General features: G+C 39.0%; 1 protein-coding gene across 3 annotated transcripts in view; it reads left to right on the top strand.

The window, feature by feature from the left end:
* The window catches only part of ENPP1 (ectonucleotide pyrophosphatase/phosphodiesterase 1), a 74,357-nt gene extending 50,563 nt beyond the window's left edge, over window positions 1–23,794 (top strand). Inside the window, exons 12-25 of one of the 3 annotated variants that reach the window (XM_039531928.1) lie at window positions 985–1,093; window positions 2,297–2,428; window positions 3,345–3,376; window positions 5,675–5,802; window positions 7,586–7,655; window positions 10,278–10,365; window positions 11,629–11,801; window positions 12,308–12,359; window positions 15,139–15,293; window positions 17,207–17,342; window positions 18,846–18,926; window positions 19,788–19,920; window positions 20,750–20,906; window positions 21,926–23,794. In XM_039531928.1, the coding sequence (XP_039387862.1) occupies window positions 985–1,093; window positions 2,297–2,428; window positions 3,345–3,376; window positions 5,675–5,802; window positions 7,586–7,655; window positions 10,278–10,365; window positions 11,629–11,801; window positions 12,308–12,359; window positions 15,139–15,293; window positions 17,207–17,342; window positions 18,846–18,926; window positions 19,788–19,920; window positions 20,750–20,906; window positions 21,926–22,096 (1,617 nt within the window). In that variant the 3' untranslated portion in view covers window positions 22,097–23,794. Of the gene's footprint in view, window positions 1–984; window positions 1,094–2,296; window positions 2,429–3,344; window positions 3,377–5,674; window positions 5,803–7,585; window positions 7,656–10,277; window positions 10,366–11,628; window positions 11,802–12,307; window positions 12,360–15,138; window positions 15,294–17,206; window positions 17,343–18,845; window positions 18,927–19,787; window positions 19,921–20,749; window positions 20,907–21,925 lie in introns of those variants that run through there. The other 2 variants (XM_039531929.1, XM_039531930.1) reach the window with 2 other exon arrangements.
* The last annotated feature ends 215 nt before the right edge of the window (window positions 23,795–24,009 follow it).

The raw sequence follows: 24,009 nt of genomic DNA, 5'->3' as shown, positions 1-24,009 counted from the left end.
AAACTATTCAGTGATTTGGGAACATTAGAGAATGGTACAACTTGAACTCAGGAAAAGTTTTGGCATCTATAACTGACTTTTCCAGATTTCATTGGAGCTATTAAGAGCAAGAGGCTTTCAGTTTCTCTTGTTGGGGGGCTTTCACTGAACACTGTTTCTGCGATAATACTGAAAGATCAGTGTAGTTCTTTAGCTGATTAACTGCCAACGAGAGCTCGACAGTGGTGTCTCTGTAGCCCCTCTCCCCATCCCCGCTTCTTAGGTAATATAGAACTCAGTTATAATTATCTTTGGTGAATAAATAAAACATAGGTAACCTATGTCAAACACTTTGAAGAATAAAAACCACTGTAAGGACATCTGAGTAGCTCTGTAAGAACCTGATTCTGCAACCCTTACTCACACTGAGTAGAATTACTTATGCAAGTAGTCCCATCAAATAATGTAACCAGCTGATTATAAATATTAATTGCTCATATTGATTACTTATGCATCTAAATTATTCTCGCAAGTAGTCCCACAGAGTCCACTGTCACTAAGTACTAAACGTGAAAAAGGGTGAAGAATTGAGCTATAGGATGCCATTTCTTTTGGTTTAAAATTAAATTTTCAACCAATGATTAAGACCCCAAGTCACTAGTCCATCCTTATGTTCCAAGTTAAAATGACCCAAATGACATAAGTATATAATGTATGTGAAGATTAAACTGATTGGACTAGCTTTTTATAAGAAATTCTAATTTTAAACAAATAGCTCATACTTAACCTGAAGCGAAAACTTGGGTCTGACCAATCCTTATTCCCATGTATAGTTCAACTGAAACCTACGGGAATACTTATGTGAATAGAGTTTGCAGATAGAGGTCTTTTATTTGCATATGGGCCGTACTGTGTCTTACATTTTACATTAACCAAATACAGATATATGAATTCGTTTCTAAATGCTTAACATCTATTTTACATCACCACATTTCTATTCTGCAGGTCATTCTTGCACTACAGAGAGTGGACAACATAGTTGGGATGCTGATGGATGGTCTCAAGGAAATGAATTTGCACAAATGCCTAAACATTATTCTTCTATCTGATCATGGTAAATTGATGTGTACACAGTGGCAAAATGAGGACAGACACCTGCATGGAATTAAGTGCCAGGCTGCAACTTTTATTAACCTTTAGAACAGGGAAGGGGCACTACCTGCCCATTACCCACACTCTTCTATACCAGATATTTAATTGATTCCAGTGTGGGGGTTACAGGGCTCATTACCAATATAACCCTTAACTCGGGGTAGGCTCTCCTCACCTCTACCCTCCCAGCCGGCCAATGGCTGCAAGAGACTAATGTGAGGAGAAGTTACTTTTGGTGTCCCTCAGCAAGTGTTTCCCTCTCTCACTGCTGGGACTGTCCATTTTCACCACTGGCCTCATCAAGTTCTCTCACCCATTGAAGCAGGTGGGGGCATTTTGTTTTCATAGTAGACATGCTTAAAGTCAGATGTCAGCTTTGGAACAGAAGAATATTCTGGACCTGATTCTTATTTACACCCCAGCCCCTTTATAGCTCTCTGGTGGTGTAAATGGGCCTTAATGTAAATTACATTTTACAGTGCCAGAGCAGTATAAAGGGTCCTCGTTGTACCTGAGAATCAGGCCTTTTATTGTTAATTTGTAGAGTTGGTGGGGGGAATGATATAATTCACTTTCTTTTCACATGCTGCACCCAACTCTCTCTTTCCCCATTCCAGCTTAAGTGACTTCAAAGCAATAGATTCCATTTTAAGAATATAACTAGTTTTTATTTATTATAACATCCTGGTTTTGTTTTTCTTAAGCAGTCACTGTGGTGCGCGTCTACACACTGCACAAATGAAGCCGAAAGCCACAGCCATGGCCTATTATTTCCACTAGCTGCCTCTGACCTGTCTTTTACTGCAGGCCTATGTGTATAAAACTTAGATTTCTGACTACAGCCCAGAAATGAAAAGTTATCCACTCTACCGGTCCAGCCCCCACAGTATCCTTTATTTTTCTCCTTCAGTAGGGAAAATCTATTGCAGTTTTCTTGTGAGAACTGTCATGAGGGAGTGTTACTGGGCTGCTGATAGGGTAGATGTTTATGTACCATAAGAGTTCACATTTCCATTCTGCTGTTCAGATGTCTTGTGCTTGATGATAATTTAACCAGGAAAGCTACATTTCCCCTCTGTACAAAACAGCTACATGTTCTGTTATCAGGTGTATTGCAGATTTGTACCTACCTCTTTTTTAAAAATAACACTTTTCCCTTTTGCAGGCATGGAAACAGCTAGCTGTAGTAAAACAGCATATCTGAGCACATACATGGAGAATGTTCAAGATATCACAATAATTCCTGGCCCTGCAGCTCGCTTAAGACCCCAAAATGTTCCAGATGAGTATTTCTCTTGTATGTAGTTGCTAAACTAATTTGTGTTACTTGATTATCTATTTCTAAACTTTTTAAAATTAAGTGAGGATTAATTTGTATAGAATATACTGATATTCCTCCGATTCAGTACAAGTTTACGGAGAAATTGAACCATAAGGGTTGGGGAAACTGTTATGACCTAGAAGCAAAAATCTTCTGCTCTTAAAGGCATTTAAAGACATAGTTCACTTACATGTTAGCTGGGGCCCTTAATCTCTATATGGTTTAGCCAAACACAAGTTATTGGATTCAATACAGGGGTAACTAGGAGAAATGTAATGGCCTGTGATATACAGGAGGTCCAACTAGATGACTTAATAACTATGAATCTTTCCTAGCCTGGACCCTATCCTTTTCCAAGGAAGGTTGTTGGATTAAATTTATTTTTTTTTCTTTTGGTGGGATTTTTCCTTGGAAGTTTATTAGAAACATGTTTATAAACACTTTACCAAAGTTAAGTTATATCAAGAAAACTCCAAGCTATTAAACTAGCACAACAGTTACTGCTTCTTATGTGCACATTGCAATAAATTCTGGAATGTCAAATTCTAGTTGGCAACATCCTTTTCTGTCAACACCATTTAAACAATAAATATCTGAACATTACAAGTAAATAACCAAATTGATTGGAGAAAAGAGAATGTGAAGGAAACCTCCCCTAAAAAGACAGCTAGTTAAAAAGTATAGCTTGAAGGTTTTCTTACTGATTTTGTTTTTACTATTGGTTGCTTGGTTTTCAAACAGGAAAAATAAGTTGCTTACATTTAGAAATGATTTTTAACCTAGATGACTGCGTTATGTGGTATTGAATCAGTATTCCATATTTGGAAGCCTTTTATTTTGCATCTTTTTTTTTAAACTTTAGGTGACTAATTTTTACATCTGACTCTTCTAGTTGATTACCAGCATGTTACCAGACAACTTACAGTAAGTGTTGTCTTTAGTGTCAGCTCATGCTTGTTAATTCATATTGACATTTATTATTATTTTTACAGCAGCAGTATGCTAGGCTCCTTACATAACATATGAAAAGAGAGGGTCACTGCCCCAAACAGGTTACTACCCAATTCTAGATATGACACAATGACAGGAGGAGAAACAATAGGGAGAAAAGTGGACAAGAGTAATAAGAAATAGCCAGCAGGATTTGTCAAGAACAAATCATGCCAAACCTACCTAATCTCCTTCTTTGACAGGGTTACTGGTCTAGTGGGAATGAGGAAAACAGTAGCCACGATGTGTCTTGATTTCAGTAAGGCTTTTGACACAGTCCCACCTGACATTCTAATAAGCAAACTAGGGAAATGTGGTCTAGATTAAATTACAATAAGGCTTGTGCACAACTGGTTGAAAAACTGTACTTAAAGAAAAGTTACCAGTGGTTTGCTATGAAAGCGGGAGGGCATATCTAGTGGGGTGCCACAGAGGTCAGTCCTAGGTCCAGTACTACTCAATTGTCAATATTTTCACTAATGACTTGGAAAATGAAGTGGAGAGTATTCTTATAAAATTAGTGGATGACACCAAGCTGGGAAGGGTCACAAGCAAATTGGAGGATAAGATTAGACTTCAGAATGACCTTGACAGATTAGAGAACTGAAATCAACAAAATTAATTAAAGACAAGTGCAAAGTATTACACTTAAGAAGGAAAAATCAAATGCACAACTACAAAATAGGGAATAGCTGGATAGGTGGTAGTACTGCTGGAAAGGATTTGGGGGTTATAATAGTCAACAATGTAATACAGTTGAGGAAAAAGGCAAATATGATTCTGAGCTATATTAATGGTAATGGTGTATGTAAGACATGGGAGGTAATGGTCCTGCTCTACTCAGCAATGGCGAGGCCTCAGCTGGAGTACTGTGTCTAATTCTTGGTGCCACACTTTAGGAAAGATGTGGACAAACTGGAGAGATTCCAGAGGAGAGAAACAAAAATGATAAAAAGGTTTAGAAAACCTGACCTGTGAAGAAGGTTAAAAAAACTGGCATGTTTAGTCTTGAGAAAAGAAAACTGAAGGGGAACCTGGTAACAGTCTTCAAATATGTTATGGGCCCTTCTAAAGAGGATGCTGATCCATTGTTCTCCATGGCCACTGAAAGTAGGACAAGAAGTAATGGGCTTAATCTGCAGCAAAGGTGGTTTGGGGTAGATATTAGGAAAAAGTTTGTAAATATAAGGATTGTTAAGGACTGGAATAAGCTTCCAAGGGAGGTTGTGAAACCCTAGAGGCTTTTAAGAACAGGTTGGACAAACATCTGTCAGGGATGATCTAGGTTTACTTGGGTCTGCCTCAGTGGAGGTGGCCGAAGTTGATGACCCCTTGAGTTCCCTTCCAGCTCTACATTTCTATGATTGTGACCTCAGTGACTCACTTTTGCCTGATACATGACTTAAGTTTTGTTTGTCATTCATTAGACTTTCCTATTTTTAATGCCCCTCTCAGCTGACATTGCATCGCACTCACTGTCCAGAACACCCCATACAGAAACCTCCTTATTGGCCTCATCAGGATTTTCTAGTCCCTTCTGTCCCCACCTCTGACTCCAAGCATGGTGGGAAATGGTGTCAGAGGGCTCTGGTAGCTATTATTGTTGTAGTTTTTAGGGTAGGACCCCGTAAGTGGTTCAGTCTGGTATTCCAGGATCTGGCAAACTTCAAGTGGGGATTACATGAAGGAAAAGGGAATGTTGGTGGGGGAGAATATTAAATATCCACAGGTGACCAATATATTAAAACCTTTGCATGTGTATGATTTTCCATAATAGAGTGTTGCAGCATTCTCAGACTGGACAATTAAACACCACTAGACTTTGACATCCTGTCCATGTGATGCCTCTTACATGAGAGACCTCAATGAATAAAGGTCTTAATACCAGCCACTGTTATCAAGTCCAGTGTGGTCAAAACCTCATCAGAAAAAGGAGCAAAAAATTAGATAATTTAAAAAAAAATTAGTTGACAGCATCCCTTAAATATAACTGTTAAAATGTATATTGACCGATTCTCAAATGTAAGTAACTGATATTTATGCACCATCCAATAGGTCTTTGAGTGTGATGGAAAGACTCCCATTGACTTTAACAGGAGTTGGACAAGACCCTTTGTCGTTTAAAGCACTGCTAAGCACTTCGTTTCTGATGTTCATAAGAATTTATGCATGACGGTCATGACTAGGTTTTTCACACATTATTAAATGTATATCTTAATTTAAAAATTTCAGTGCATAGACCCAGATCAGCATTTCAAAGCATTTATGAAAGAGCTCTTACCCAAGCGTTTTCACTATGGCAACAATGACCGAATTGAACGAGTACATTTTTACTTAGACCCCCAGTGGCAACTCGCTCGGTAAGTTACCATTCATCAGTACTTGGTTATACAGTAAAGAGTTTCTTGACTTGTTCTTTTGCTTTGGAGGAGAAAAATTAAAACAAATGAATGGTTCTAGATTGACAGCCATTGGAGACTGAGGTCTCTGTTTATCCACAGAACACGTGTAGCACAACATAAGCTTTTTCCTACAGTGCCCTTGTCCCTGACTTGGTGGGATCACCTTAGTCTATATGAATTTCTCCTTGCTAAATATGCCTAAGGTGTTGTTGGGTTTTGTGATGTGGATACTTGTCAATTAAGACCCCCATTTCTGGAAAGCACTTAAGTACCTGCTTAATTCCCAAAGCATGTGCTTAAAGTTAAGCATGCGTATGAGTGCTTTGCTGAATCAGTGTCTGTCTGTGAACTGCAGTGAATCAACTCACTTCTCCCAAGCTATTGAACAACCCTATACTTCTAGCTACTAGCAACCCAGGTGGAAACTTTGCTGGGGACCTAGAGGTGAAATTTCCTTACCCATCCCCCATTATGACTTGTTCTCTTATTTCACTGTCAGAAATTGCATTGTTTCTTCTGACCTATATATTTACCATTGCCAGAATAGTAGTGTATATTGTGTATTGGTAATAAGGGTTTTATTTAGGAGTGGGTCAGTGGTCCATATATACCACGTTGACATTTGAAGAGAGAACCTATCTGGTGTATGTCTTATGACTTTTAAAATAAATAAGCATATGTAAAGCTAACTAATTTTACTAAATTTCCCAAAACACTAAACAGTAAAATAATTGAACTGAGGTTACAATGGAGATTACAGGAATTAATCAAGGAATTAACAATAGTATACACTGGAATCAATACGTCAACAAGAATATAGATTGAGATAAACTACTGATCAAATTATTGCATGAACACAATCATAATCAAATCATGAAACCAATATAACACTTACCCTGGACACTTACTTCTCTGTTGCTGCTGGCGGCAAAAACTGCCTTCAGAGCTGGGCATCTGGCCAGCAGCAGTTGCCACTTTCTGGCCACCCAGCTCTGAAGGCAGCGCTGCCACCAGCAGCAGTGCAGAAATAAGCCCGGGCGGGGTGCTAGGATGCCCCAGAGCAGCCCCTGGCATGTGTCCTCGCCCACCAGCGACCTGGAGTGACCCTCTACAGCCAGGCTCCTAGGCACTCCCCCCACAGTCACTGCTCCCCAAGAACTCTGCCAGCCCCAGAGGCAGGTCACCCAGCATAGGCTGTGTGCAGTCGAAGGGTGGTGGGGAGCTGAGGAGCAGCCACAGCCCCAGGGCCTGAGCAGCAGCAGCAGCAGCAGGAATAGAGGAGGGAGATCCGTGGCTTCCCGCATCATGGCACCAGCCAGTGCAACAGTCACCCCATGCTGCCCAACTCTGGCTTCCAGCCTGGCCAGGGGTCAGGGCCTCGGGGGAAGAGGCAGGGCTGGTACTTAATTGAGGAGGAGCCGGGGGCAAGACTATGGAGAGAGCGCAGCCACCCCCCATTTTCTGTGTAGCCCACTACCTCAGCCCACTCACTGGGAAGAGGCTGGCGCGTCCCATGACTTGCAGAGATTATATCTGCAGATGACAGCCTCTATTCTTCAAAATTTCAAGGTTTACTCCTGCAGAGCTTACAGACTCTGTAGGCCTTTGGGGTATAGACTTCACTTTAGTTAATGTCCCCTTCTATATGCAGACAAACAAAGGTACTGAATATATTTTTACATAAATACACTTTGTAAAGTAAGTATTATTGGTTACATACCCTGTGACTTCTTTTAAATAGGAAACCATCTGAGATCAAATATTGCAATGGTGGATTCCATGGCTCAGACAATCGCTTCATGAGTATGCAGGTAAGATTCAGAAGATAGTAAGGCTTATGATAGCTTCATTCACCTTATTCACAGGTTGCAAAGGATGATTTTCTTGCATATATTTGTTTAATCCAGGACACACCCTGTGACGGGATATACCAGGCCTTTGTGGCCACCTGCTGCAGGTCAGGCTGTTCTGCCATACCCTCCCCAGGAAGCAGTGAGGTGGGAGAAAAAGAGAAGCAAGGATGGGTTCACCTTGCTTGCTTGCTTAGAGAGGCCTCAATGGAGCAGCCATCTTGGAAGCCACAGCCAATCTGAGCCCAGCAGGCTGAGATAAAAGGATCTGTAGGGGCTTAGCAGTCAGTTCCTGGCTGGGATGAGAGGAGTGAAGAAGGGGGATGGAGTTAGAGAAGAACCTGTGGATGCTGGCCCTGAGATAAGTATGGAGATAAAAGGCCTGGTAGGAAGAGGCCCACAGAAGTAGCAGCTATGGATTAGAGTAAATAGTACAGTATGTGGTTGCAGTTTATAGGGTCCCTGTGTTGGAACCCAGAGTTCCCCTACTAACCATAGGTAAAGTGTTATAAACCCCAAGAAGGGGACAGGTCTTATTTGGGAGCCCGAATAAAGGGCCTAGAGCTAGGACTGATGACCCTAGCAAGGGCAAATATGCTATATAGTTATTGGACTCTTTGAACCCCATCTGGGGTATTATTTGGACTTTGTGTCTTGACTGGAGGGCCAAGTTGCTGAAGACCATCAAGGTCAGCTGGCAGCCTAGAGTGGTCAGGAAGCCATTAAACTTATAAGAAAAGGGGAGGGTAAAAAGACGGAAGATATGAACACTCAGCACAAAATCAAGATGGTGAGAATAAAATTAATCAAGGATAAAGTTTGCAAATGATGCAAAAATTGGGGGAATGGTAAATAATGAAGAGGACAGGTCACTGATAAAGAGCAATCTGGATTACTTGGTGCAAACTTGGCACAAGCAAACAATATACATTTTAATACAGCTAGGTGCAAAGAATGTAGACCATTTTCACATGATAGGGGCTCTAGTCTGGCAAGCAGTGACTCTGAAAAAGATTTGGGGATTGTAGTGGATAATCAGTTGAACATGAACTCCCAATGTGATGTTGTGGCCAAAAGAGCTAATGCAATTCTTGAATGTATAAACAGAGACTCTTGAATAGAAGTAGAGAGGTTATTTTACATCAATATTTGGCACTGGTGCTACTACTGCTGGAGTACTATGTCCCATGCTGGTGCCTACAGTTCAAGAAGGATGCTGATGATAAATGGGAGAGGGTTCAGAGAACAATTAGAGGATTAGAAAACATGTCCTATAGTGAAGAGAAGAGAAGGTTAATGGGTGACTTCATTAGTTTATGGGAAAGAAATATTTAATAACTGAAATATTTATTTGTAACTTGAAGCTAGACAAATTCAGATGGAAAACAAAGTGTAAATATTTAATGGTGAAAGTAATTAACCACTGGAATATTGTGCCAGGGTTTGTGGTGAATTATCCATCACAGACAATTTTTAAATCAAGATTGGCTATTTTCCTAAAAGCTATGCTCTAGGAATTACTTAAGGAAGTTCTATGGCCAGTGTTATACAGGAGGTCAGACTAGATGATCACAATTGTCTCTTCTGCCTTGGAATGTATGAATGTTTCTGTTCATTTCTGTGCACCTTCTATAGAGCTGGAGTTAGTAAATACAATGGAAATTTGACTCTTACTACAGAAACCTGTACACACCTTCAACAATTATGTATTGTTGAGATCAAACTGTCTTAAAAGTCATAGTTAAACACATGTAATTGACTTTACTCCATATTTGTATTATTCACCTAACCTGGCCAACTAGCCTTTCCAATCCTCTCCCTCACAAGAGAAAGGATTGTTTTATGGTTAATTCAAAGGGACCGAAAGCTACACCTGGGTTCTTTTCTCAGCTCTGCCACAGAGCTTGTGTGACCTTGAGAAAGTGACTGAATCTGAGATTGTGATCATTGTTTGCAAAGAGCTTTTAGATCTTGCTGAGGAAGGTGATATAGAAGCGAAGCAGTATTATATCACTTCTGCAATAATGGGTGTGATCTACTGGGTGTGCAATTTTCATGCAGAAAGAGAAAACAATTAGTGCCTCAGACTAATGGCTTGCAAATAAACTGTTCAGATGATGTATGCCAGTCATGTTGGGCCAACTGTTATACTAAGTTCCTTTAAGTGATTTTATTTAAGTAAACATATGGAAGCGGAATTAATTTGCTCAAAAGGAGGGGACTTTCATACATCACAAGGTTTACATTTGCTGAAGATAACTTTTAAAGCCAGCTATGAATCAAACTCAGATTTGCTCAGACGTGTCCACCTCCCCCATCTTCTGCAAATGCTTCTTCTACCTCATAAAATTTCTTCCATGATTAGCCCTATGTTGTCATGTGAAATATATATCTTTTTTTTAAAAAAAAGAAATCTGCACCTAGTTCAGTCCATGGCACACTGTATATGTTTATCATCAAAGATGCGGTGATTAAAATGTAAATGGATAAAAGTGATTTCAGTTTATGTAATAATATGGACACTTTTTTTACTGTAATATTCCTTAAAGACAAAAGTAAATAGGAGTTTTGTTTAAACTGCAGGCTATCTTTATTGGCTTTGGACCTGGATTCAAGTTCAAGACTCAAGTTGACCCATTTGAAAATATTGAAATCTATAATTTAATATGTGGTAAGAATAAGCAATGATTTTTTTTCCTCATAAGCCTGTGAAAACCTCTTGGGCATAAAAATAAAAATCTTAATAAACACGTGTTTAAATCTCTGATGAAGCTTCTCCCTTAGAGCCTCATTCATTTCATAAATTTGAAGCCATGTGTATTCCTCAGAAAGATCAGACCCCTAGAGTAAAAAAGCAGATTAATATGAACTCTCTTTCTGATTAGAACAATTTGACTTTTGACATCAAAGAATTAAAACAATCTGTCCTGCCCCTGCCAAAAACTAGCCTTTTTAGATTACTTAATTGATGTTTCCCACTTTCCTTGCGTGCCTGTGTTTTTTTCATGGTTTTGGCATGTCTGCTCTAAAACCTCTCCTGTAAATGCCTTCTTCTCTTTTTTTTTCTCTCTAGAATTCTATTACCAAAGGCCTTGATCCAGAAAAACACTTAAGCCTGTGAATAGGCTCACTGAAGTCAGTGGGAAAGCTCTGGTGCCTAAATGTTTTAGTGGATCAGGGCCATCGTCAGGAAGCCTTGTCCCCTTTTCTCTTGCACTTCCGTTGTTGCTTCCTTTTGGGACTGTTGCTACTATCATTGATGAAGGATATAGTAGACCAGTCACCAGATAAACTCCACTGCAGCTGTGCAAGCTTTTCCCTTGAGCTATTGCCTCTTATGGGGAGAGGCAAGAGTGCAAGTCTGTACTGGCAACTCAGAGGAGCCAGTTCAGCTGTAGGCCCTAGTGCCTTCAACAGGTACCCACACTAGCATCTCAACTTTCAGAAGATAATAATTGATTAGGAATCCCCCAAAACTTGGGTGCTCAACAGCCACCAACTTCATGCACCAATTATTAGCCACTATTTCAGATTTGGAGGCTACAAGTTCAACTCCCACAAGGTGCAAGTGGGTTTTTTTTCTTTCTACATAGGGGAGCGTTGTCCCTTCCCTCTCCGCTATCAGGAGGCAGGTGAATGAGAAATGGTGTCTCCCTCCTTCACTACAAGTGACCATCACAAGTGGTAGCTGGCTGTGAAAGCAGCTACATTAATCTGCCACCTGACTTAGTTTGACTGCATGGAGTACTAAGACAGAAACAGGCAACGCTGCAGTCATGGCACCCACATGAGTATAATCACAGCCAAACTGTAATACTGCCGTGTATTTTTTAGTCAAATAAATGTGTTAGTCTCTAAGGGGCCACAAGTACTCCTGTTCTTTTTATATATATTGTTTGGTTCCCCCTTAATATTCAGTTTGAATTGTTTGTAGATTTGCTTGGTATAACACCAGCCTACAATAATGGAACTCATGGAAGCCTAAACCACCTTTTAAAGAATCCTGTTTACATTCCAAGACATCCAGAGGAAGAAAGTCATCCTTCTGTATATCCGCTCATGAAAACCACCTCTTCACTGGACATTGGTTGCTCATGTGATTTGGCAGTAAGTAATTCAGATGGATAAAACTGCTGAGCCAAAATAATGTGTTTGTAATTGTGTCTGAAACTGTATACTCCTGAGTGTGATCACTACATTCATAATTTTGCCATCTATAGGCCTGATAGAATGCCCATTGACATTAATGGAAATATTTCTATTGATTTTAATGAGCAATAGGTATAGAGGGCCTGATCTACCTTTTCACATAGGACCGAATGCTGCCATTGGAAGGCAAGGTTTGACAGAGAAATACTGAACTCTTTCTTTCTTGACTTTATCATATGGGAATTTTCCTCCTGTGGAGGATAGTTTAATTTAAACCTTGATTATTCATGCTGTCAATGGGCAGTCCTCCAGTTGACTTAACTGGGAGTGCCTGTGTGGAAGGCTTGTGGAACAGAGGGCTTGAATTTGTTAACAAAGGGTTTTGTATATATTTATTGTTGAGAACTGTTGTCAGGGAATTATGCTCTATACAACAAATAGTAGCATCTGTGTTTATTTTATAGGGCTTGCCCATAAGGGATTTTCAGCAACAGTTAAATCACACTGCATCAGAAGGTAAGCATTTTATTTTATAGGAGAAAATGGTGTCTGTCTTTTTTTTTTTTAAGTAAAAACATTTTTATTTTGTTTAAAAGTTTGACCAATGCCTAGATTTATCCTGAGTCCTACTCAAGTACACGGGCTGAACAAAGAATATCATCTTTTACTGGTATTTACCTGAACTATTCATCTTTACAAATAGATCCCTCTGTCTTGTAAACTGCTGTTCTTTAAAACTCTATTACTATGCAGTATATTTTTACAGAAATGTAGTCTATATTTGGGGCCATTACTACATGGTTGCTCTGTTAAATACAGAACTGATATGGCATATAGGGAAATCTACTTCTTGATTATCTAGATATACTTGATTTCTCCTATGGTAGATTTTGAATTTTACAACATGGGATACATAAGAATTTCATGAGGAAAAATTAGCTAGGAAAACCCCGGAAATGTTAATGCCTTGATGCTGCATATATGATGAAACATAGACGATCTTTACTTTAGACAATCTAGAGTATTAGTCATAAGAATAAAATAGGTTTATTTACATGGTCAACAGTACATCTGCATTACTGTGATTTGTAATAGAATATATTCTGTTATGACCATACTGAAGCTGTTTTTTCCCTTTTAAATGAGCCTTTGCCCAATAGCCAGTGACTAAGTCATCAGAACTAAAACCTAACTAATGGTCATGTGGAATGCATCTGCTGGCATTAATAATAACAAAAATGGATTCAGGTTGATTAGAATGTCAGAAAGATCAATAAGTTTATATGGACCTTGTTCTGTGTTTGTATTCAAAACAGAGGTGACATCACCACCTCCCATGAAAATAAATTCTGTACCCAAGAGTAACTCCCATTAATAGCTATACGGTTATGTCCCCACTGAAGGCAGGAATAGACATTTTTTGTCCATTCATGAATAACTGGATGCTTTTGCAGATATGTGTAGACTGCTGTGATGTAGGCTGTGGGATAAGAGTTTTCATGAGTCTACTCAACAATAACCGCAAATACTTTAAAAACATATCCCAGAACCTCTTAAAATTCTTGCTTTCAGTATTTTGTAGCACTCATGAAGATGATCAACAAAATGAGATCCATTTAGTAACTTTTTAGGCCTGATCCTGGGAATTTTGCTTGAGTTCCTAATTCAGCAAGATATTCAGTGGGTAGTCCCATTGAAGTTAGTGGGACTACTGACTTGCTTAAAGTTAAGCATATCCTTAAGTACCTTGCTGAATCAGGACCTGAGTAAAGACTGCAGGATCAGGCCCATAATTCCAGTGGATTCACTTTTGTAAAATGTAAGTCTAAGGACCTGATCCTGCACCCACTGACATTAATGTCAGTGTCTTCAATGGAAGCAGGACTGTTCTGCACATTTAACAGTTTAGATAACAATACTCCAGTAATTCAGATCTTGATATTTAAAAGTTATAGTGACTACACTTACCAAATACAGTAGAACCTCAGAGTTTCGAACACCAGAATTACACATTGGCAGGTCAACCACACATCTCATTTGGAATCAGAAATACACAAAGCAGAGACAAAAAAAATGTAAGAAAGGCCAATACAGTATAGTACTATGTTAAATGTAAACTACTAAAAAAATTAAGGGAAAGTAAAAAAACAACAACAACAACAAGGTAAGGAAACCTTTTCTGTGCTTGTTTCATTTAAATTAAGATTGTTAAAAACAGCATTTTTCTTCTGCATAGTAAAGTTTCAAGGCTGTATTAAGTCAGTGTTCAGTTATAAACTTTTGAAAGAACAACCATAATGTTTGTTCCGAGTTACAAACATTTCAGAATTACAAATAACCCCCAATCCCGAGGTGTTTGTAACTCTGGGATTCTACTGTACAAGTGAAAGGAGTCACTACAGATTAAAAAAACCCACAGTGACTATTGTGCAGAAAGCAAACAGATAAATCCCTTCTGGATTGTAAAGAAAAGAATAGTTCATAGCCACACAGGGAAAGGAGCCACACACAATTACAGTGGTGCAAAAACATTAAAATGTTCGCTGTCCTGAATTATTCTGCACTATATGGAAAAATCAGGCATGCTTTTTATTAGAGTGACTGTAATTACACTGTACTGTAGTTGCATTGCAATTACGGTGTAAATATATTGTAATGGCATTTTTTTTCCTGCTTTCTCAGGCCAGTTGGTAGAAAAAGGGTGTAAGGAACAGTCTCTGGCTACGACAGTAATTCATTGTGGAACTAAGTGTACATCCCGATGAAGGACTAATCAACATTTCACTAAGTCATTGATTAATTAAAGGACTTCAAAGAGATACATCGAAATCAAAGTCAATTAAATGACTTACTATTTAGTTGCACGGCTTCAGTAAAACTGAAGTCCGTCCCTATCTTTTCAACATATTCCAAACCTATCAACTAGTCATTGTCTCTCCCTAAACACTGAGTGGTGGGTTCCAGAAGAAACACTTGAACTGAAACACCCACCCAGATTTTGGGGAAATTTAGGACCATTTCTAATTTTAAATGGCAAAATGCATTATTTCCTCTTTGAGTTTAATTCTACTATATATTTAAATATCAGATATTGGTTAGTTGCATGATCCTGGAAGTGCTCTGCAGGCTAGTAGTACCTTTCTCTTCCTCTTGTCTTAATCATGATTTTTCTGTGTGGTAGTTGGAAATTGTGGCAAGAACTTGCCATCACAAGAAATATGAAGGTGCACTGCAGAAAATCTCAACAAATATGCAAAGTGTATAGAACTTGTAATAAACCCTGTTTCTGCTCTAGTAAAGAGGATCGAGAAATACAGTTTGCCTTATGGGAGGCCCAGGGTTCTACAGAAGAGAAGCACATATTACCTCCTTTACCATCACCAGTATGTGAATGGATACAGCCAGGATCTCAATATGACTTTGTGGAGTGCTTACACTGTTAGCAAATACGTAAGTATTTGCTGGCTTCTATAATGCTTTGTTCTTCCTCCTGTTACCCTTTTTCATCAGAGGTTTTTTTAATTGTTTTTTGTAAACTGGAATTTCAAGGCTGGAAGCAGCTCTGCTTTTGAATGTTTGTTGCCCCAAGATTCACATAATAGTTGCCCATAGCATATGTCCCATGAAAACACCCACAGGAATGGGAATGGAGGGAGGAAAACATACAGTGGATGGACTGTGGCTCCTCTCCCTTCCCTGAAGTGAGCTGCAGTTCTGTCTCTAGAAACCAGCAGATCCCCAGACACTGTGGCAATCTCCAGTAGCCAAAGCCATTGGTGGAGAGGCCCTGTGAATCCACTCTGGCTTTGGGTCTCTGGATGGGCCAACTCCTTGGCAGAGTGGGTCCATAGCCTCCATGGTAGTGGCTGCATCTGGAACCCCCATGTTAAGAATGCAAAAAGAACAGGAGTTCTTGTGGCACCTTAGAGACTAACAAATTTATTTGAGCATAAGTTTTCATGGGCTACAGCCCACTTCTTCGGATGCATAGAATGGAACATATATTGAGGATATATATATATATATATACACACACACATACAGAGAGCATGAAAAGGTGGGAGTTGTCTAACCAACTCTGAGAGGCCAATTAAGTAAGAAAAAAACTTGTGAAGTGATAATCAAGATAGCCCAGTACAGACAGTTTGATAAGAAGTGTGAGAATACTTACAAGGGGAGATAGATTCAATGTTTGTAATGGCTCAGCCATTCCCAGTCCCTATTCAAACCTAAGTTGATTGTATCTAGTTTGCATATCAATTCCAGCTCAGCAGTTTCTCGTTGGAGTCTGTTTTTGAAGCTTTCCTGTTGCAAAATTGCCACCCGCAGGTCTGTCATTTAATGACCAGACAGGTTAAGAATGGTTTCATGTACCAGGGGCCTTTTCTAAAGGACATCCTATGTAGTTTCTGTGTGACTAGTGTATGATGAGAAACCAGGCAGGTCCTTGACCTGTTCCTTCCCTTTCTCAAAGCAGGAAGCCCATCTATGACTAAAAGGCTAGATGGGACCATTAGATCACCTAGTCTGACCTCCACTATAAAACAGGCCATTAAATTTCACCAAGTTATCTCAGCATTAAGCCCAGTAACCTGTGTTTTTGTCTTGAGATACTGACAGTAACTGATGACAAGAACCAAATCCAATTCTTAAATATTGGATGAGGCTAACAATAACATGTTGCCAAATACACTGATTCCTGATGTCACTTTCTAAATACTCACCGCTAAAATTGCAATAAATATTCACATGAATCCATGGCAAGCATCTTTAAAGTAAAATAGACCGAAACACACACGATGGTATAGAAAATTACTTTATTTCATAGAAATATTTTTCTTAGAATGGTCTTAGATTAAAAACAATTTAGGATCAGCAGAGAATGTTATTCAGTCTGATTTCTTGGGGAAATTGCAGGATTTTCAATAAATATGTGTTATTTAAAATACTACATATCATACAAAAATAGACTTAAGAATAAGCTACAGGCAAACAAGTACTTCACAAAAAATAAAATCCAGGACTGCTAAAACACTTCACCGCCACAACACCTCCTGAAGGCTCTCAGGCACTTCTATCATGCACATCTAGGTTTTCTTTTGATAAGGGAATTCCTTCCCATAGCACGTGGAATGCCTCGGTTCTGTCATCTTATTTATAAGATACTCCTATGAAGCAATTTTTGCCTCATCAAAATAAGGATGCAAAATAACATTTAATCCTTCTGAAACTTAGTCTCCTCACACAATTAAGGACAATTGCAGACAATTTTTTAGGGTTTTGTAAACACAAATATGGAAGTGAACTATGATAGTGACTCAGCTATTTGTACAGCAAATTATTATTCTGTTTCTGTTCAATAGGATAACCGGACTGCCTCTGTGGAAAACTTGTCCAACTGTTTACATGTGGACATTCGTATCCCTTCTAGTTCTAGCAAGACTTGTTCATTTTACAAAAATCACCGTCAACTGAGCTACGGATTCCTTTTCCCTCCAAGTAAATTCACCGTCGTCTTCACACAATTTGTCTGAGTTCTGTCATCCCTATGTTTTGTTCATGCAATAGTGAAGGGGCACCCTTTGTAATAAAAAGATCCAGGGAATTAACTGAAGGCATGAGGTTCCTACTGCTAAGCCATTTGCAGTATAGTCCATTTCAATCTACCATTTATGCTAACATGGAAAGAATAGGAATCTCAAAACTTTACTTTGGCAGTTGGCAGGATGCTCATGATGTTCTTACTTCCACTGTCACCAAAGACAATTCAGGGTGTCTTGAATAAAGCAAAGGAGGAAAATTACTTGCAAAACATTTACAGCTAGACCAATACTGCGTGAAATCCTGGCTCCACTGAAATTGATGGAAATTTTGCCATTGACATTAATGAGGCCAGGATTTTACCAGCTGTGAAAAGTGTAACTGGCTAGGCCTGCCCTCTTAGTTACTGTGTATTGATTCACTAGATGAAAACCTTTGCGTCAGAACATTCTTCATCCCTTTAAACAACAGCATGGAATTATTTTCACCGTCCTTCTGGAGGTTTGCGAGGTAGCCAAGTTTCTAACATGACACCTCACACAGAAATGGGGGAAGAGTTTATGAACTCTGAATCAAGACTTATGAATTGGGAAAATACAAATAGTGCAAGTTTCAAACTTTCTTCCTAAGTGGCTGTTACTATTTAAAAAAAACCCACATTTTGTGTACAGGAATGCTCATGTCAAATACTAGGGTGTAGCATTCAGTGGGAAACTTCCTTTAATCAACTAGAATGGACCACATTTTATATCTGAACTACAGTATTGTCCCACATCAGGTCTTCCGTAAAATAATTAATTGTTTGCGCTTAAATATTTTGGGCCTGATTCTCTAACACTTTGTGTAACTATTTATACCTGTGCAAAGTGAATGTGAAACACTGCTCTTCTGCTCCAGTAGCATTTTGTCCCTAATTTGCACAGATGTAAACAGCTACACAAGGTGCCGGGCAGGTATTATCTGGCATTATTTCTTTTTGATTATTTGAGCATTTAACACTAAGTTTTGGGTGCTAGGGCAGAATCTTCTAGGTTTAGATAGAGCTGAGCCCTTCTACTTTTTTGCATCTATTCTGCAGGCAGAATGAGTTGGTAGTAGTCCCTAAAACTCATGCTGAGATCCAGAGGTGACCAGTGAAATCTAAAAGTGTGCACTGATTTTTACATTTTCAGGAATGTGTCCACTTTATATTTGACAACTGCACTTACTGGAGCTGCTGCCGAGATTGCTTCATTCTCTATCCACGTGGTCCAACACCCATTTAAGAGAATGAATAGACCCCCGCATTGACTTCAGTGAGAGCAGAATCAGGCCCCAAATGCATTTACTCTTTTGAAATAGGTCAGACCCACAGTAACATTGTTAAGTTGATCTATTTAACCTCCATGTAGCTGGTATCTCATGGCTTTCCAAGTGACCCTACAAAGTAATGAATAGTTGTTTATCATTCATTTCTTTTAGATCTAAGAAAAGACACAAGGAAGAGTTCCTATGAAGTTCTACTTAACAGCAACATTGTGCCAATGTATCATGAGTTTAAAGGTAATTATGTACATTTATTTACATGCAAAAGCATCGCTGATTTGGCTTGTTTCCAAGTCATTGCAAAAGATTCCAGGCTCAGCTGCCTCTGTAAATTAAGTCACAGCCAAGAAAATTGGTAACAATTGGGCCAGACTGTGAACTCCTTGCTTACATGGACAAGGAGTTACTCATTTGAGTAGTTCCACTAAAGTCAGTGGAATTGCTCATGTGAATAACTGCTCGCCACAATGAGTTTGGGGTTCCCAGTCTCTGGTCCCATGTAAACAAAGGCCCAGAACTCATTTCTTAATTTAACATTTTACAATGTTTTGTTGCTTATTTTTCCTCCTGTCTGAATTTCACCTGCGTGTATTTTGGGCAGTGTGTCCTTAGTGGACATGGATAAAGTTAAATAATTGACACCAGTTCCTAGTTTAGGAATGCTTTCTAGGCTCAAAGATGGTCTTGTACCTGAATTTCCTATCTGAAATCTGGTCTGCTGTAGTAATAAGGGCAACAATCTCACATCTAGCAGAGAAGGGATGTGCAAACTAGACATGCATGAGTGAGATGGAGCATGTAGGGCACAGGGGGATTGAGTTGGTGTCTAAGAAACTAGATACAGAACTACTCCCCCAGCTAAGCAGTTCTGCATCAGCCTAGTACAGTTATATTTCACATGGGGAACATAAGGTAGCTCACTCTTAACTGGGACATCAGTCTCTCAGAGGCATGGGGAGAACTTTGGAGACTAACAATAAACACCTCTTTTCTTCTATCTTCATTGTAGCTGTTTGTATACTGATAAATACCCAGTGCAATTATTTTCAAAACTTCTCCCCCTGACATAACATTTTCCACTACCATATTGTATTCCAGTGATATGGAACTATTTCTATGATGTTCTGCTGCCAAAATACACTCTGGCAAGAAATGGTGTCAATGTAGTCAGTGGCCCTGTGTTCGATTATGACTCCAATGGGCTGTACGATACTCCAGAAAAAGTGAAGAGGTGGGAAGTTTCTCCTTTCTAATACTGATTTTTTTTCTTTCCTTTTTTTTTATCATTTCATAATAATTATGACAACTACTTGCCAAAAAAATTATCTCACAAGAGGAGCTCCTGGCAGAATACATCAGCTAATGTGTAGCTAGTCACATAGCTCCAAACACATCACTTTAAAGCTAATAGCCCAACAAAAGAGAAGTAAAAAAAAAACACCCCAGAAGTATGGAATCACAAACCCTGTATGTTAGGTACAGCTGCCACAGCTCCCAGGTGGAAGAATGGGTTTTACCTAGAACTCCATGAGACTGCCTCCAGTACTGGAGGAAACAGGAGCAATGGAAGGAGCCCATTGTCCTTGGTAGTCTGATTCCTTCCTGATTCAAAGTAACTGGCTAAATTCTATTGATAGACTTCTCTGTAAAGATTTGCTATTTTCTTATAGTTGGCAAGATTGGTTCAAAATGACAGATGAGCTGGGCGTTCCTTTAACTGAGCCAGAGCTCTGAACTCTGCCAATAATCTACTTTAGATTCTCACCTATTTTTATGACAAATCATGGTTTACTCTTTTTGAAACCATCACTAGACCTACTCTTCAGACCATCAAGCCAGCCAAACTTGGCTTGTGTGACAGCAATCTAGAATGCCCTTCAAAGCTCAGAGTATTCTACTGGCATATTCTAGTGCTAAGCTTCTGAAGGTTTCCCTTGGGCCAAGGAGGTTAATAAAAATTGTTTTGCTAAAGTACACCAGGTGTCATTGTGCCTTTGCGCTGCATTAATTTGATAGTTTTAGAGGAAGTAGATCTAAAACACCACCTCTTTGCATTTCAGATTAACTCATGACCCAGAAGTTCTGGTTCCAACTCACTATTTCATTGTGCTGACGAGTTGTAAAAATATTTCCCAGACCCCACTGCAGTGTGAAGGGGCTCTAGATGCCTTATCTTTCATTGTACCTCACAGGCCAGACAACAGTGAAAGCTGTGCAGTAAGTAGCCTTTGTTTAGCTCCATGTATATATCTGAAGCCAGGCCTGGCTCACACTGCAGACAGAGCAGTGATGAATTAGTTAATGGCTATAAAGTCCTTTGTGGTATTTTATAATGGTGTCTTAGAGTGAGATTAAACAATTTCATTTACAAAGGTAGGTTTATAGAAGCGTGGTATATCCATTTACATGTGAAAGTAGCTATGTTGTGTGCTTTGCTCTTTTGAACTGTAAAGAGTGGCTGGGTTAGAGCTGGTGGGTTTGAAACACAATAGAGTGAGAGAATCTTATTATGACACTTCAACAGCAACATCTATAGTATCAGCACCAAATCACAGTAATTGACACACAGATCCATTACTGTTGACATGATTACCTCCCCTGCCACTGGATTCCACATTTTTATAACTCAGTAGGTTAAAATCAGTTGCGTTTTGAGTTTACAAGATCACGTTGCTAAATTAATATTGCCTTTTATACAAGACAGCCAATTGTTATTTTTAATATTTGATAATGGGCTCTTCAGTCTGGCAGAGAAAGATGTAAAGATCCAATGGCTGGAAGTTGAAGCTAGACAAATACAGACTGGAAATAAGGCATACATTTTTAACTGAGAGTAAATAACCACTGGAATAATGTACCAAGGATTATGGTGGATTCTCCATCATTGACAACTTTTAAATCAAGATTGGATGTTTTTCTAAAAGATCTGCTCTAGGAATTATTTTGGGGAAGTTCTATGGTCTTTGTTATGCAGGAGGTCAGATTAGATGATCACAATGGTCCATTCTGGCCTTGGAATCTATGAAACTGTGAAAACAAGACCAAGTGCTATATTTGTTTAGCTATATTTGTAAATGCTTGATAGCCACTGATCTCTTCAACTTCTTTGTTAGGTTTTGTGAAAATTTGTTGCCTTAACTTCTAAAAACAGTCTTCCACTAGCATATTATATGTGTAATCCTTGAAACAGAATTCTGCAGAATATCCCTAATTTTTCTCTTGTTTCTCTATCCCAGCAGAGTCACAAACATGACTCTTTGTGGGTTGAAGAGCGAATGAGATTTCATACAGCCCGGGTCAGAGATGTAGAACTTCTCACTGGACTCAGCTTCTACCAAGACAGAAAACAGCCAGTGTCTGATATTTTACAGTTAAAAACATATTTACCAACTTTTCCCATGGAGTGAAATTTGTCTAGTTCACAACTAATTTTGTAAATACACTATTTTATCTACTGGAAAAAAGTCTTTTAATGAGCTGGAACACTTACTGAGAGCCGTTGACCATATTGAGAATTGGAAAGAATCTGTGCCACATTTGTATCTCAGGGATATTTGATGGACTAAGTATAACACAGGAAGACCGCTCCTGTTGGTCTTACTCCCACTTGAATGCGGTAGAATTGTGTCTGTTATTAAAGCTGATCTGCCAGAATTTGAACTTTATATACAGAAACACTGAGGAGAAAATTATAATGGCACCTTCTAAATCTTTTTAATTACATTGGAGTGGAAGAAGTTTATAAGGGAGAGATAATTATCAATATTTTGATAAAAAATAGAGACAATTGGCAAGTATGTTAAAGTCCTGGAAAGCCATTACACAGTGGTTCCTTTTCATTATGGCTTCTAAGGGGGGGAGGGGAACATCTAGTGAATTAGACATTGAGCACTGTTCTATTAAAATATCATTCAATATACTTCATAAAGCTATATTGCATGTGTTATGGCATCCACCCCCAAATGGGTCATCAGTTGAGGAAGAGCATACGACTTTCAGCACCATGGCACAGGCCTCTAGCTAAAGCAATATCTTTTTTAACTGGTAGCAGTAGTAGGTTATTATCCTGTAGTAGACCAGGAACTAAAGAGTAATGTGCATGTTACACACGCTTTCCGTAACTATGCAGGGCTGTGGTGCTTCAGAGTACATGTATAATAAGAAACGAATCAAATAGAATCTTAGGACAGTTTTGAAGAATTATCTCACTCCAGATGAACCTAGATTTGATTAATACATTTTGTTTCTTAAAGGTTCAAGGTGGTTTTTAGATTTAGAGGAATAAATTTGTCATTTTGAGGAAAACTGAAATTTTGGGGGAAAATTGCCATTGCCCAGAGGACCATTGCTTTCATTTTCGTTAATAGTGAAAGATGATCTCTCCCCCAACCCCCCCCTCCACCCCCCACTAACCTTCAAGGCTGATTTTTTTCCTGAACCCCTTTTCAGCACAATATGTCCCTAGAGAGGCACCAACTGGCTAGATCCCATCAGCATTTCCAGCTGTGCCCTTATTCCCCAATACACCTAAATTGCTGTTCACTTACCTTGCATGCAGATACAAAGCCAGATGCAATGCCACCAAGGGCAGGCAACTAGCTGTCTTGGAAGCTGTAGTACTGCACAACCAGCTACTGGTGATGCAATATGCCATCACTGCCATAATATTCCCACTTTTTCTCCTTTGGTCTATAAAGACCAGACTCTCTACATAGGATTTCTTTTATAATCAGTGATACATTTCTACTTTTTTAAAACCACAAACTACATTAAAAGAATGTAGAGTCTGTGGCAGAGCGCTAGAGAGAGAGAGATTTATGCTCTTGTTTAGTCTAGAAATGTAAGACCTTGATCCAAACCCCATTGAAGTCAATGGAAGCTTTTCCAGTGACTTCAGTAGAACTGGATCAGGCCCCTAGACTGTTTCTCCTTTCACTGTGTGTATTTTCTTGATCTCTTCTGCCACAAGCATAACATTCTCCTAAAGTAGTTTCACTGTGTGAAGTGCAAGTGTGTTGCAGCAACATCGCATTATGACTGTGATACCATTATTTAGTGTAATGGCTTTGTAACATCAACTTCGACAAATAAAAAGCATAAGCTGTTGCATTTTGTTTCCTTTTTTATGCCAGATACCTTGGTCAGCCAAATACAAACACCAATATATGGATCTCCTTCTTAACAGGGTCAGATTACAGCAGAGTCTAAGAGTCCATTTTAAAAAGGGTTTCTAGCCTTTACGGGGCATATCCACACTAGGATAAAATTTACCTTTTATACTAGTATAGACACTTTTATAATCAAGAATTTCTCCATAAAC

This window comes from Mauremys reevesii, linkage group 3 (assembly GCF_016161935.1).
Source record: "Mauremys reevesii isolate NIE-2019 linkage group 3, ASM1616193v1, whole genome shotgun sequence".
Taxonomy (NCBI): Eukaryota; Metazoa; Chordata; order Testudines; family Geoemydidae; genus Mauremys; species Mauremys reevesii.
The sequence above is the reverse complement of the archived record's forward strand: the minus strand, read 5'-3'. Positions and strand labels throughout refer to the sequence as shown.